The sequence below is a fragment of the Copadichromis virginalis genome, linkage group LG2 (genome assembly GCF_057382275.1).
Source record: "Copadichromis virginalis isolate Kocher_CV1m ecotype Utaka linkage group LG2, C_Virginalis_male_GT1.1, whole genome shotgun sequence".
Lineage (NCBI taxonomy): Eukaryota > Metazoa > Chordata > Actinopteri > Cichliformes > Cichlidae > Copadichromis > Copadichromis virginalis.
The window spans coordinates 32,826,181-32,840,031 of NC_140619.1; the positions used below are offsets into that span (position 1 = coordinate 32,826,181).

General features: G+C 37.9%; 1 protein-coding gene across 1 annotated transcript in view; it reads right to left on the bottom strand.

Annotated features, from left to right (window-relative positions):
* The window catches only part of LOC146717777 (protocadherin-9-like), a 57,244-nt gene extending 50,653 nt beyond the window's left edge, over window positions 1-6,591 (bottom strand). Inside the window, exons 1-2 of the mRNA XM_085467280.1 lie at window positions 6,585-6,591; window positions 6,227-6,309 (exon numbers count right to left, since the gene is read on the bottom strand). Of these exons, the coding sequence (XP_085323406.1) occupies window positions 6,227-6,309; window positions 6,585-6,591 (90 nt within the window). The remainder of the gene's footprint in view (window positions 1-6,226; window positions 6,310-6,584) is intronic.
* Window positions 6,592-13,851: the final 7,260 nt, after the last annotated feature.

Below are 13,851 nucleotides of genomic sequence, written 5' to 3' on the forward strand. Positions count from 1 at the left end.
CCTATTAAATATGGCGTTATTTTTGTGTCACTATTCTGAGCGATGTGTTGCTCGCACTCTCAACATTTCTGCCCGTGCGCGCTCAACTCTTTCTCTACACCGTTATATTTGTGCCACAAAACCGGCCAATCACAGATTTGGATGCAAAAAAATCTGATTGGCTGTTCTGGTCTCCAATCAGCTCGAAATGACAAAATGCAATATCCCAAAATCCATTTCGTCCAAAATTCAAACGAGGCAGTGGCGGAGGAACTCAGAGTGGCGGAGTTTGAAATATTACTCTGTCTGGGTCACAAAATAAACTTTTAAGATATTTTCATGTGAGAATGGTGCTGTGTAAACTTCTAATATCTGCTCGATTCATCAAGACATCACATATTTGCATAACTGCTCTAACGTTTTCGGAGATGCCTGTTACCCATCAGCTGACCGGGTGGTCACTCGGGTTAAACATAATATATAAGGATGAACTGACAAAAAATCACCGACTACACCACCAGGTATTATAGGAAAAACCATAAAGCCTTTGAACTAAAACAAACGCTGTTGTAACAGTGATGTACACTGTCTTGTTGGTATATATGTATGATTTGTATAACCTTCATGTTTCCAAACCGATATCATGAGCAGCAGCTTTTACAGCTGTGGCTCCAGCAAACACCAGCTGATACTAGAAAGTAATATTAAATAAATTCTAACAACAGCTGATCAAGCTTGAACATGCTGTTGTTGTTTCTCCTCAAAATACAACACTTGCACCTGCAAACTTTTTTTTACGTGCGCTCACAATAGTGGCACAAAATAATTAATTTACTTTTCCTATATAGGGTATCTGTAAGGCTTGTAATTGACACTTGTGCAGTACAGGTCCTGTGGTATATGGGATGTGTATTAACAGGTTGAAATACTGTATGTCCTAGTTTTCCTTCTCACCCAATTTAGACACAAAAGAAGTGGAAACGTGTGTGGAGGCTGAGACTTTGATTTGTAAAGTCTTGGGGATCACAGGAGTGTGGGCATTTTCTTCTCAACAGTACAGGCTTCTTTGATTTCTCTGGAGGTTTACAGAAGTTTATGTTGTGACCTTTCTTTGGAGCTAACAAAGAAATATACTCTGTAAGTATCTCCGTTAACATGTTTGCTAATCTAACAGAAAGCAAACTACATGGTTACAGTCCTTTATATTGTGGGCAATCTTTAGACTCCACAGACTTTTATATTTTTACTTTGATAAAAAAATTGTTTCCTTTACAAAGACAAAATCAGAAATGAGGATATCTGAGTTTGATGCAGCCATGGTGAAACACAGTGCAGTCTCTGTAATATAGACTGCAGCTTGAATTTATGTCTACACATGATTCCCTCAGTAACATCATACTGCATCACGCTGTATAGAGGCATAAAACGTATAAAATATAATTACGCCCTCAGCTTCGGTTATTGCGGCGAATTTTATTCATCCCATTATTCAAACTGATAAGATTTTTTTTTTCCAAGAGCAAATACAACTGGCACAAATGACTATCTTGATTTTCCATTGCTATAGCAACAAAAGCAATATGCATGTCCTGAATTAAAAACATCATTAACACTTGCGCCTTTAAGCTCAGGAGAAGCTGCGCACACATATTTTTCCATAGTCACCACAGTGTATAGATAAAGCAGTTGTTGTTGTTTGATAAGTCTAAATAAGGCAAAGGAAACAGAGGAGAGATGGAGAGCGAACTAAAGTCTGGCTCTAAAGAAGGACAAGCTGCCAAAAACAAAGTGCACCAAAAAGCTTCATTTAAAAATTATTAGAGTGGGCTGCCTAACCTAAATCCTCACAATTAGCACCCTGAAAGCACAAACTGAGTGGTTTCAATACTGTGATGTTCAAGCAGTTTGTTAAATACTCTTTTTTTTCTCTTTCTTGATTCATCTGGAACCCGAGGCCTCAAATCCTGCTCTCCGTTTGTGCGAGTGTGTGTGAGAGTTTGAGTGTGCGTATGCCCTTAAAAAGACAGACGAGAAATAAGAAGAAAAAGACAGAAAAAGGGGGCATGTAGTCAAAGAAACAAACAGCTAAACACACATAGCCGTCAACTATTGTCTGACATAAAAACTTTGAAACAAAAGCGTTTTGTTGGAGGAATAATGTATTTGTTCACATGCGCTGCATTAATTTCTCAAATACATAAAAACACAAGACGTAGTACTAAAATCAATCTTCTTTTTATTGCACATGGCGGGAGATTCTCTGGTGGTATATATTCTACAGCACAGAGCCTTTTTTTTCTCATGGTTTTATTCATTTTCTAAGACAGAGTGGAAGAAGAAATACCTTGCTGGCAAAATTATATAGTTATGTGTGCCATGTTTGCCCACGCTTTCAAGTGGTCTAAATATCTACTTGTTCTCAAACAGCGTTGGCAGCTGTTTCTCAAATTACTGGAGGATGCACGCAAATGCAATGTCCAGGTTCCAGCAAAAGAAAAAGCCCACTTACGGAAGGTTGGCAGCTTTACAAAAAAGCACGCTTTCTCTCCACATGATTCTAATTACTGAAAACTTGCTTCAACAATGGCTCCCAGAATCTATTAGAACAAACAGCTGCCCGTGACAATTAGGACATAATCATTTTGCATGAGGGAGTGTCTTCATTTTTAGACTGTTGTTTATTCAGGCTCCTTCAAGTTGATGCCAGATGTTAAGAAAAGCCTAATTCGATTTCATGGTGCCCTCGCTACAAAGTCACTCGGAGCTACAATATTAATTACAATTAAATACCATTAATAGGTCTTAAATAAATAAAAGTTTTGCTCCCAGAGGTAATGACTAATGCGAATAAAACATTAATGTCGAAAAACAAACACCACAAACAAAAACAAACATTCACCAAGGAGTCAAGGTGAGTGTTTTGCTAAGCATAATCACTTATTTAAAGAAGCTGCCAGAAATCCATAAACCAAAGACAAGCTGCTGTAAGAGATATCAAGACCAAACAAAGCCCGTTCAGCCAGATAAAACACTGCCTTGAGAAGTATGTACACAGAGATAAACGAACAGGAGACGTGCATGCCAAGTTCTACCATATAACAAGCTCGAAAATCCAAAACCAGCCCTCTGGTAACCACCCTGGCAGGGATGAATTCACGGGTTACTGGATTATAAGTCGGCTATATTTAGATAGAGAAGAGGGGAGGCCAAGTGGTTGCCACCTTGTTCTCTGGTAGGCTGCAGCTCTATGGCTTTTATTATTACATATACTGCCCCCCCCAACTGCCGTTCTCTCAAAATAGCAAAGAAGTCAGCGGTGCACAGAGGGGGACTTGGCTGACAACCACCTTAGTGAGTGATAAACAGAGACCACTTAGGAGTGAATCAGGGGAGATTGGCTCTGCCATTTCAGATAAGGATCAGCTCGCGGGCACACCTAGACCTGCATAAATCTGTTCAGAGGAGATGGCGATTTGTCATGTCACACGTGTCTTATGTAGAGTGAAAAAAAGCGGCTATACAGCAATGGCAAGATCCAAAAAGCAGTGTCCTGCATGTCCCAGTGTTGCTTGATGTGAAGGTGGTGCAACATTGGCAATAAATAAATAAAAACCAATGTGGTTTTAGGTATTTCTTTAGTCCTTTCTTTGATATTTTTTGTACATGCTGTTCCAGTTCTGCCTATTATGTGTAAGGTGATATGCCGCTGCTTGTGAGATGATGAGTTAGCAGGAACACACAAGAAGGAGGTGATTCTAGCAAGTGGGCTGAGAGATTACTGGGTGGTTTTTTTGACTGTCATCAGTCTTTGAGTCATCTGCTGTTATACACTGATAATTCTGATATTCTTTGTGTGACACTGTTATGACAAAACATATAATATCTCCAGTCCTGGCAAACTGTGGTCTCACACTGAAATGTGAAATGTCACCAACATGATGACTTCAGTATGAATAAGCAACAGATGTTATTAATAATTCTGACTGTGTAGTCAAAAAACTAATGTGAGAGTTTAACACAAGCATTTTCTGCCGCTTAACATTATGCTGAAACTGCAGAAAAGTTGGGTTGCAAGTTACTGTGCAAACAGTAAGGAAGAACTTTAACAGTCCTGTTGTGATTCCCCCAAACACTCCTCATCCCTCAGGATGCTTACAGACATAATACAAATCTATTAGACTACCTGTCATAAAACATGAAAACACACATCTGAAATCAGATGTGTGTTTTATATTGTTATTTATTAGGCAAATGACAAACTGAATTTGTGCTTTTATACCCATAACAGAGCCAGCACACAGGACTGCTGTGAGAAGTCAGAAATTAATCAAGCATAACAATCAACCACTAAAACTAATTTTTCTGTTCAGGAAGCCAAGTAAATAATTGTGATTTGGCACCTTAATCAAAAAATAATAATGATGTGCTTTACTTTTTTCAGCTGTTTTATAAAACAGCAAATTTGAAAATTCATGGATTACAACAGTTATTATATTTTTGCATTTAAAAATATTTTGATGATAGATTTACCATTACATTGTATTGTTATTACCAATAGTCTAAATTTAGGTCAGCTGTGGCATAAACCTTACAGTGAAACATTATGAACATATACTGGATGGGATTTAGTGATAAATGAATAAACATTTCACTCTGTCATGTATCCAACAAACAACTTTTAAAGTAATAAGACGATGCTTTTCAATACTTATGACATTATACTGTTGTCAACATGAAATTTGACAACATCTTTCAGCTATTTATGGAGCCTGATGGGGACACTGGTGGACAAAATATTACTGCATGGCAACAAGTTAGTTATTTGTGATGACAAGATCAATAACTTGTGGCTAAGAGGCAGTTAGGAATACAGATATGATAACTAAATTGTTGCCATGTGTTATTAATGCCTGGCCACAAGATACAGAATCTGTTGTTTACTGACAGCATCAAGCGAGCTCTTTAGGGAAATTATCACACATGAAGCATCTATAAATTTGATTTAATTTTGTTTTATTTTAACCTTGGGATGAGTTATAATAATATCCTGCATTATCAGCAGTGGGAGGGGCCCTGAACCAGCTCTCGCTCTCTCAGTCCTGTTACATGTCTGTTGTTTTCTTCTGTGTAAGGAATTATATAATTGAGGAATACTGAGTAGTGGCTAAGAAATCAAAATACGTGACATGACGGATGTGTTGATAACCTGTGTTCTGTTTAAACACAGCCTGGCACCTAAAAACAACAACCTGCTCTGAAGCAACAGCAAAAATAGTTTGTAATTTTGTTGTTTATGCTATTTTTATACACGTATAGATCTTGAGAGGGCAAAAATTACAAGCATCTGACTTGATGGTTGAGCCCAGACGTGAACAAAGCTCTATGCGCTTCAGGCAACAATTAAAAGATCAGACACCTTGCAGCTTTCTGATCTTGTTTATCTCATATTCAAAGTCATGGACACTTTATAATGAAGTTGTGGCCACGATTTAATATCTAATTCCCATGTCTTATTAACTCGTGAATACTATTTAATTATCTCATTCACATGTCTTATTATGGACACAAGTTATTGGTCGTTTGGTCACACATTACCATGTGGCCAGGAGGGCTTTATAGCTCTAACTCGCGTTAGTCGTATTTATACTAGAATATGATTATAACAAACGGAAAAGGCCATCACAATAAGAAGATTTGCCATTTCTGTTAGCTATTTCCAGAATTTTTAGAATCAAATCCAGCAATGGACTTTCATCTGTGCTTTTTGTTTAAGATTCAACCAACGGCATAAGCAGAGCTGTTTATTATTTGCTATTTTTAGTGAGGAACGACATGTTTTTTAAGCAAAACAAAAAATGTGTTACACTCGAGACAAAAAGCATTTAAAGTCTGAAACTAGCGCTCAATTGCATGTAACCATATTTAAACCATACAGTGTTAATATAATGGCACACCTGTGCAGTTAAAAAATAATATTGTGGAGGAATGTGCATCTGACAGTGAGCGTCAAACATTCGTTAGTGAGATGTGTTTGACTCTAATTGCACAGAGTAAATAATTATTGTGTTGAAAAAGACAACAGTTCTTGACATCTGTAATGTTCACCCAAGTATTAACATTAGCTGACAGTGTTAATTTGTTTGCTGTAAAATATAATAGCAGTCCAAACAAGTGCTTTATCAGGCAACATTCATGCTGATAGATGTGAACATGCAAGAGAGAGCAGAAAAAAATGTTTAGCACTCACATTCACAGAGGTGATCTTCCCCAACTGACAGGCCTCCTGCAAGGAAAGATGACAGATTTTTACATCGCTGTCTGACTGTAACTCTATAGAGAATTTACAATTGAAATTGATATTTGAACTCAGCAAAGGAAAGTGCACGGGGAACTTTCCGGTGTTCTTAGAGTCAATCAGAGTTCACAATCGAGAACCACGTAGATTTGAGAGTTTTTTGAAGTAGGAATTGAGAATAAGGATACATATTGATTTCTTGCTCGGATACAAACTTTGTGCAGTGCACTTCCGTGCCCAGTTGACTCGCCAGCAAACCAGGCTGCAGAGTACACACCCGCTCCCCAGAAAAGTAAAGAATAGGGCAAACCTGACATCCTGACAACAGAAGCCCTACATCTGATACTTTGATAAAGATGTTTTCTCCACATGTCAGGGAGGAAAGTGAACAGAATATCAAATGAAGCATCAAAAATTAACAATAAACAGTGACAAGCTTCTAAATTGGGAACAAAAGACACCCGCAAGCCTGCAAAATAGCATCCTCTCTCTGGGGACTTAGATAACTCACAGAGAGATAAGAGTATTTAATTTTTAATCACCAATTTTGTTTTCTTTGTACTGTGTATAATAATCTGAATACGTGACTTTATTTGCAAAGAAAATAGAAGAAATGTGGCAGTGAAGTGCCACTTAGACAGGGGAGAAGCTGAGAGGACTACTGGGGTGGAACGGTAAAACAATGAACAGGAAACAAGTTCATGTCAACAGATTATCCCTCCATAATTATTCGCCAAGGGATGCTGTTACTGACTGAGCGATAGAGGAGTACGCCCCAAGATATTCACTAAAAACAAAATGGTTCTTTGTGGTGGCCAGTTAAATTAAAAAGAAAAAAATAAGAATCCATAAAGGGTTTTAGTATCTTTCAACTCATTGTTATAGTTTTACAGCCCATACATTTACGGTTTGGCTCCATCTCACCTCTCATCATCATCCACTGTGCCCAGAACACCCTACTGTTGCATTTATAGCACAAAAGCTCTGATAAAGCCAACACTAAAAGGCAGACAAGCAAAGCTAGCAGTTAGCTGATAAGCATATCATTTAGCAGTGTTTCCCTCAAAAGCTGGAGTCTAAATATATGGAGTTAACATATGTTAATATTGGCTTTAGAGTATGATGTGCATACAGAAAATGATGGCTTTTAAAAAATCTTTTGTAGGCAGCAACAACCTTATGTTGCATAAACTGTTTATGAAAGTTCATTTGCAATATTATTGATCATATATTCCCCAGCATGGACAACAGTGACACAAACCTAAACATGCCTGAAAGTAACACAACATGATGGCCTCTGATGACAATTTAGTACCTAGAAAAGAAGCCACTTCAATAGTATTGAAGTGGTTTGGCTACAAGAAGTCAGACCTCTGAGCACAATACAAAAGAATACTTTTCTCGAGAAAAACAGAAACGACAAGCTTCACAACTCGAATCAAAAACAGACCATCCAGTACAACCAGTGTAAGAAGGCCTACAAGGAGCAGGTACTAACAACTGGTAGTGTGTAACCCATTAGTAAACAAATGACTCAACTGAGAAAATTTTAAATGTAAAACCTTGCCTAGGCCTTACTTTTGTGCTTACACTTGACTTATGCTGTGTCACTGGATGTATTGCTGTTTCACTACAATTGCACTATAATGCTGCTGCTGGCACCTTGTGGCAATAGATTTAAACAAATGAATTAGGAGGTATGTTATCAATGCCAATTGCTTAGTGGAAAAGAAGGATGGGAAATGTCCCTTCGTTTTGTTTTCGCTCATAAATCCTGCTGGCTGCGAGGATTTTTACATTGTGTCGTCTTAGGTATTATTGCAAATGGGGCAGATTTCAAAGCCACCTTCCATTTCTTTTATTTCTATGTTTTTTTTCTCCATATCTAAATTTTCTGCAAGGCAAAAATATGATTAAGATCTTTCTAACACAGTCACGATACTTGCTTGGCATATGAATCACTGTAATTACTATGAAATCAGCAGCACATCAATTTCAAAAGTATCCTGTTCAAGAACTGCAACTGTAGATGCACTCTTAACAATCTCTTCTACGTATGGAGACAATGTCACTCATATCAAAGTAGATTACATAAGCTTGTAATTAGAATTAACACTCCACTTATCATTTCATCATCACATTATGCCCTAAATATCTACTAAGCACTCATAATCAGATTATAAGGAATACAAAAATATTATAAAGGCATATATCGGTGTCTTTCTTTAAATGTACCTTTACTGTTTACGCAAATGAGAAGTACATGTTTATTTTATTATTTATGTATTTTGTCTGCACATTTGAGACTAACAACACCAGTCAAGTCTGTCTGAAGATTTACTCATTTGCATCTAATGACTGGTCATTTAAAGCAGAATTTTACTTAGGGCTGCCACCGGGCAGTTGTTTCTTCTTCAAGTAATGTTTTATTCAACATCTTGTGACACATACTTCAAGTTAGAGACCTTGCCAACCAATTAAATATATGATAATGCACATAAGGGACCTGAGAAAGTGACCTGTGGTTGTTTCATATTTAGATGACATTCAAAGCAGTAGTTGTACATCTGACTGTCAGAGACCATAAATGTATGAGTTTTCTCTTTTTTTCTCTCCTCAGTATGGATTGGTCAGTGACCCTCTCTCTGGATTTACGCCTCTCAAACTAGCAGTTTCAAAGCACTCATATGCAAGCCTGGGAGAGAGTTATGCTTAAGATAAGTGCATTTGTTGGTGAACCACATCAAAGTACAGAGGGATGTCTTAGCGAGCAAAGGCAGTGGAGCTCAAACCTCGCCTTTGATCACCCCAGGCACTCTGATCATTAAAATATTGGATAAATAATTGATTAAAAACACCAGACCTTATTGTGCTCTGTTTCTGTATCCAAATGTATCCTAATTTTGAGACACTGTGGGTACACTGTACATAGAAGTAAAAGGGACATATAGGACATATTGTTGCTTTGGAGGGCATGTTTTGCAAAATATTTGCTAGTAATGAGACTTGATAGTGAACCGACTAGAGGACTGAGTTACTGACTGAGTTCCAGTATGAACTGAAGGCAGGTTGAAGTCCTATGACAAACCTTCTTCACAAGCAATGGTCTGAGCTCTGGCATGCCAAGCTGCTACAGTGGTAGAGAAACCGAGAAAAAACAAATCAAAAGTCACAGAAATGAGTGCATTCCAGCTGAGCGTAGGTTACAGGAGGGTAGCTAATATTCCATCTACAGTGGAAACTGTGCACGCAATATGCAAGACAAGCGCAACATGAACACTATGTGTATATTAGGGATATTAAAAAGGCTATTTTCCTTCATCTTACGCTTATATATGGGCCAGTATTGAAGTCTCCCTAAGTACATATACATTTGCATATTGAGTATAAAAAATGAGTCCAAGGTAATCAAAATTTATTCCTGTTCCAACTTATAATACTTGGCCTGTGGCGAAGTACAAATTCTGGACCCCATGCAGAGTCTCACTGGGCCCACTTATCCATTGAATAAATCCATTACCACGTTTGTATGAGTAACTAAATCAACGTGTGTATGCCTGTTCAACCGTAGTGGTTCATGATCACGATGATCATTTTTTCTAAACATATTCTGATTACCGCACGTGTTCTTCACTGTCAGGTTTCACCTCATTATTCCTGTTATTTTAACATATTTATTGGACTCTTTGCATGAGACAAAGGTGCAAAGTGATCAGTCTAAAGAATGGTTGCCTTACATTTTCTAATGAGATAACATGAAAGGCCTTACAGAGATCGTGTTTTATGTGCAGAGATAAGATAGCATATTAAAACTAAACCCAAGTACAACTAATTGATCTACAAAACTAATTAAATCAAGTGTTTGAACTGATAAGTCAATACCTACAATTGCTCCCATGCTGACTGGGCTTTATTAGTTGAATGTCTGAAAAATAGAAATTTTGCGATGCTGCTAAAGGTGGGGGGGGGGGGGGTGTTGACTCCAGTTTGGAGTGAGCTTCAAGCGGTGCCTACAGGAACTATTTTTTTTTTCCAATTGCATTGTCTTTCAGCTATGGAGGTTGCCCCTGGGTAGCTATTGACAATCATAAGGTACTCCAATGCTATGCTGTCTTTTTGACACTAAAGGGGAACATGATTTACAAGATCATGTTGTCCAAAATAAGATTTAAAATTAACACCTAAGACCATAAACCATAGATCACAAACTCATTTAGGAACTGGTTACTGAGATCATCTAACAGGAGAACAGTAACCTTATTTTTTCAAAGACTGCACAATCAATCAAACTTTTGTTTTGTTGAGCTGTCCACTACCGGCCAGAGGAAAGAATGCAGGTGTAAAACACTTGGCTTCAATTTTGAACTCTTGAAAGGTGCATCTATCTTTTTTTAACTTCAATAAAATTTTTAGGTGTTCAGAACACCCCAGACTTGTATTTTACTTACAGATACATTTGTAGTCCAAAGGACATTACAAACAGAGACTTATTTGTAAACATATGTCACCAGAGAAGGACAACAAACATTGATATTAAATTACACCACACTCTAATGACATTTAGTAGCCACAATGGGGTCCAATTTTAACTTCATCAAGCTCTAAACACATTCAAGTGCACTTTAAAACCACAGAAACACAGCTGGGAGCCAAAAATAGTTAAATTACCACATATCACAAACATGTAACACATTTATAATCCAGTAATTTCCACAGGCATCCATTAACACAATGGCAATCAAATCACTGACTCCTGTTATTCCATCATTTTTGTGACTTTTTCTTGATCTCTGTTAACATCATGGCACAAAGGTCCATGCTCAATTATGACCGCTCTAATATGTTAGCAATTAAGATATAAGTATCACAATAATAAGCTTTGCTGAGTAAGTTCCATTAGCAATAACTTCAAAGTAAAAGAAAAAATAACTTCCTCACTGCAGTTTGTGAAAACATTTTTAAAGAGCATATGATGTGATAACTTCAAGCTACAGTGAAAGCCTTAAAACCCCTCATCCCTGGGGTCCTCATGCTCCTAATAGTTTAACACTAATGAGATCTGCTGCTCCCATCTTTACAGCCTCCCACATAACAGTTTATTTCATAGTGTAAATACCTTTGAAGGTAGGGAGAAGCACAGAGCAAGCCAGAGAGACGAGAACCTTTCTAGTTGGCCACGGTCTCTTAACTTGTATATTTCGCATTTGTTTTGACTGCAACTTAGGGTTCCTTGGTGAAACTCGGGTCTTCTGCAATTCAGTTAGTCTTACTGCATGAAGTCTGTGAAAACAATGGTCAGGCAGCACTTTGACAAGATTGGAGTATTTGAAAAAAACGTGCCGTGGTCTATTACTTGAGCTCTTTGGAGACGGTGGGAGAAAAGCACATGGCCCGCTATCAGCTGCTTTCCCAGAGGAAGAGATGGATGTGTCCGAATTTATCAAAAGGAGCAAATTGTCAACTGTCAGGTAGCCTCAAAACAATGAGACACATGCATACATATGCACACATAACTATTCACCACGGAAAACTTGGATGTGCATGCCATCTGCTAATGCACGCAGACTCGAGAGACATGGATGTCTCAGCCAAGACAAAGTGAGCAGAGTTCAAGTTTACATCTCTTATATATCTGGCAAACACAGCATGCCTTAGACAGCATAATAAAACGGTTGCAAAACAAAACACCTCCTCATCGAAAGAGGCTAATAAAGTCTTCAATATACTTAAGTGTAGCCTTAGATAAATAGAATAACCATTTCCCTCTGCACTGGTGTTCAGTTGTCCAAAGTGTATTGATGTACTTATTGACATTCATTAAAGGGAAACCCTCTCAGCAAACCACAGAGAGCGGTGTAAATCCTGTAAACTTCTTGAGTGTGCATAAGAAGCAACATTTCTTTAACACAATTACTAAACAGCAATAATGTCACCGTATGTTCGAACCAGTTTTGATTTACAAGTGGACACCATGTTGCCTTTTAATCAGCTTATTATTATTAAGTGGTCTGTATATGTGTGTGTTTCCCCTGGACAATCCCCCTTCTTGCTTCACTCTTAGCGAGGTATTGATCCTCCCAGTGTACCAGCCCCTCCTGATTTCATTAAGCTAGCTGCTGTTAATTACTCCACACTAACCTTTTGCTGTTTCATTTGGGCCAACAAATTGGGTGAATTAAAAAAAGGTGATGTGGGAAGAGGAAAAGAGAGAAAGGAGGGGGAAAAGCTCCTTGGCAGCTATGCTGGTGGACCCCCTCCCTTTCTGTGGCGTTTGTGTCAGAATCCCAAGCGGCATAATAATTAAAAAAGTTCATCAATGTTCTCTTTGCTCATCAAATTATGCAGAAGGAGGCTACTCCAGTAATTGTGGCAGAGGATTCATTTATGAAAACCATATGAGCTAGAACTAGTATGGTTGTCTTGGGAATTGAAGAATTTTGTCCTTTTTTCACGTCTTTGGGCTCGTGTCAAAGGTAGTGTAGAGTCAAGCCGATTGGTGATTAAAACCCATTTTATTTACCAGGATCATGTGATGGTCCTAAGATTTTATTTTTCACTAAATCAAAATCCAGCACACACCAATTTGTCTTCTTAGGGAAGGTATTAAAAGAGTGCGGCATGACACATAGCTGCAAAGTTATAATTAGACTTCATTTAATACCTTATGTCATGAGATTACATGCGCGGTGCATGGCATCTAAAGCATACTTAAATCTCAGGGGATATAATTGATTAACCATATGAGGGCGGGAAACAGATGATGAGGATGATGCTCTAAATCCATGTTAAATCGATATAGCCACTTCCTACACATCAAGGGATTATTGACAGAAATTACTACCAGCCGCAATCGCTCGCGTACATCGGATCATTTCTAACTTGGTGTATTAATGTGTGAATGTGCACAAGTGAGTCAAAAACATTCCACTGCTGTGACTGCTCTAAGAAATCATCAAGCTTTAAGTAGGACAATTTTGCGACATGGATACATTACCAAGAGAGCAAGTAAAATTTATAGGATCTTTTGGAGCCATTATGAAAGATGCCCTTTTCTCAAGGTTGAGTACATTCTAGTTGAAAAGATTCTACATGATGCAGAAGGAGCCATTCAGAGAACTCCCTTTGGCTGAGATAATAACTTCATCATAATTAGCTTGTGGTGCTCAGGAGTGTTGAATTGTCGGTTGCAGTGGGATCTGCGCTGATTTATTGCTTGATTTAATTACGTATCAAAATTCAATTAGACATGCTTTCAACCAAATTCAAAGTGAGCTTTGTCAAGCTGTCCCTTGAAATCAGGTACAGCTTGAAGGACATCCTTCATAATGCAGTGACATCTAACTTAATAATTACCACTTACCAAAAATCATTCATGTGCTTAAAAGGCAAAAAAAAAAATGCTATGCCAGTTTTAGAGAAAAAGAAATAAAACATTCTTACTTTGCCATTACTTTTTCCATATTTCAACTGGCATCAAACAGCATCAAACCATGTGAAGCACACCTTGATTCAGTAGTGATGTGAAGAGGGTTGCAGGTACTTTACCAAGTGAAGATACATGACAAAATGCTCTTTGA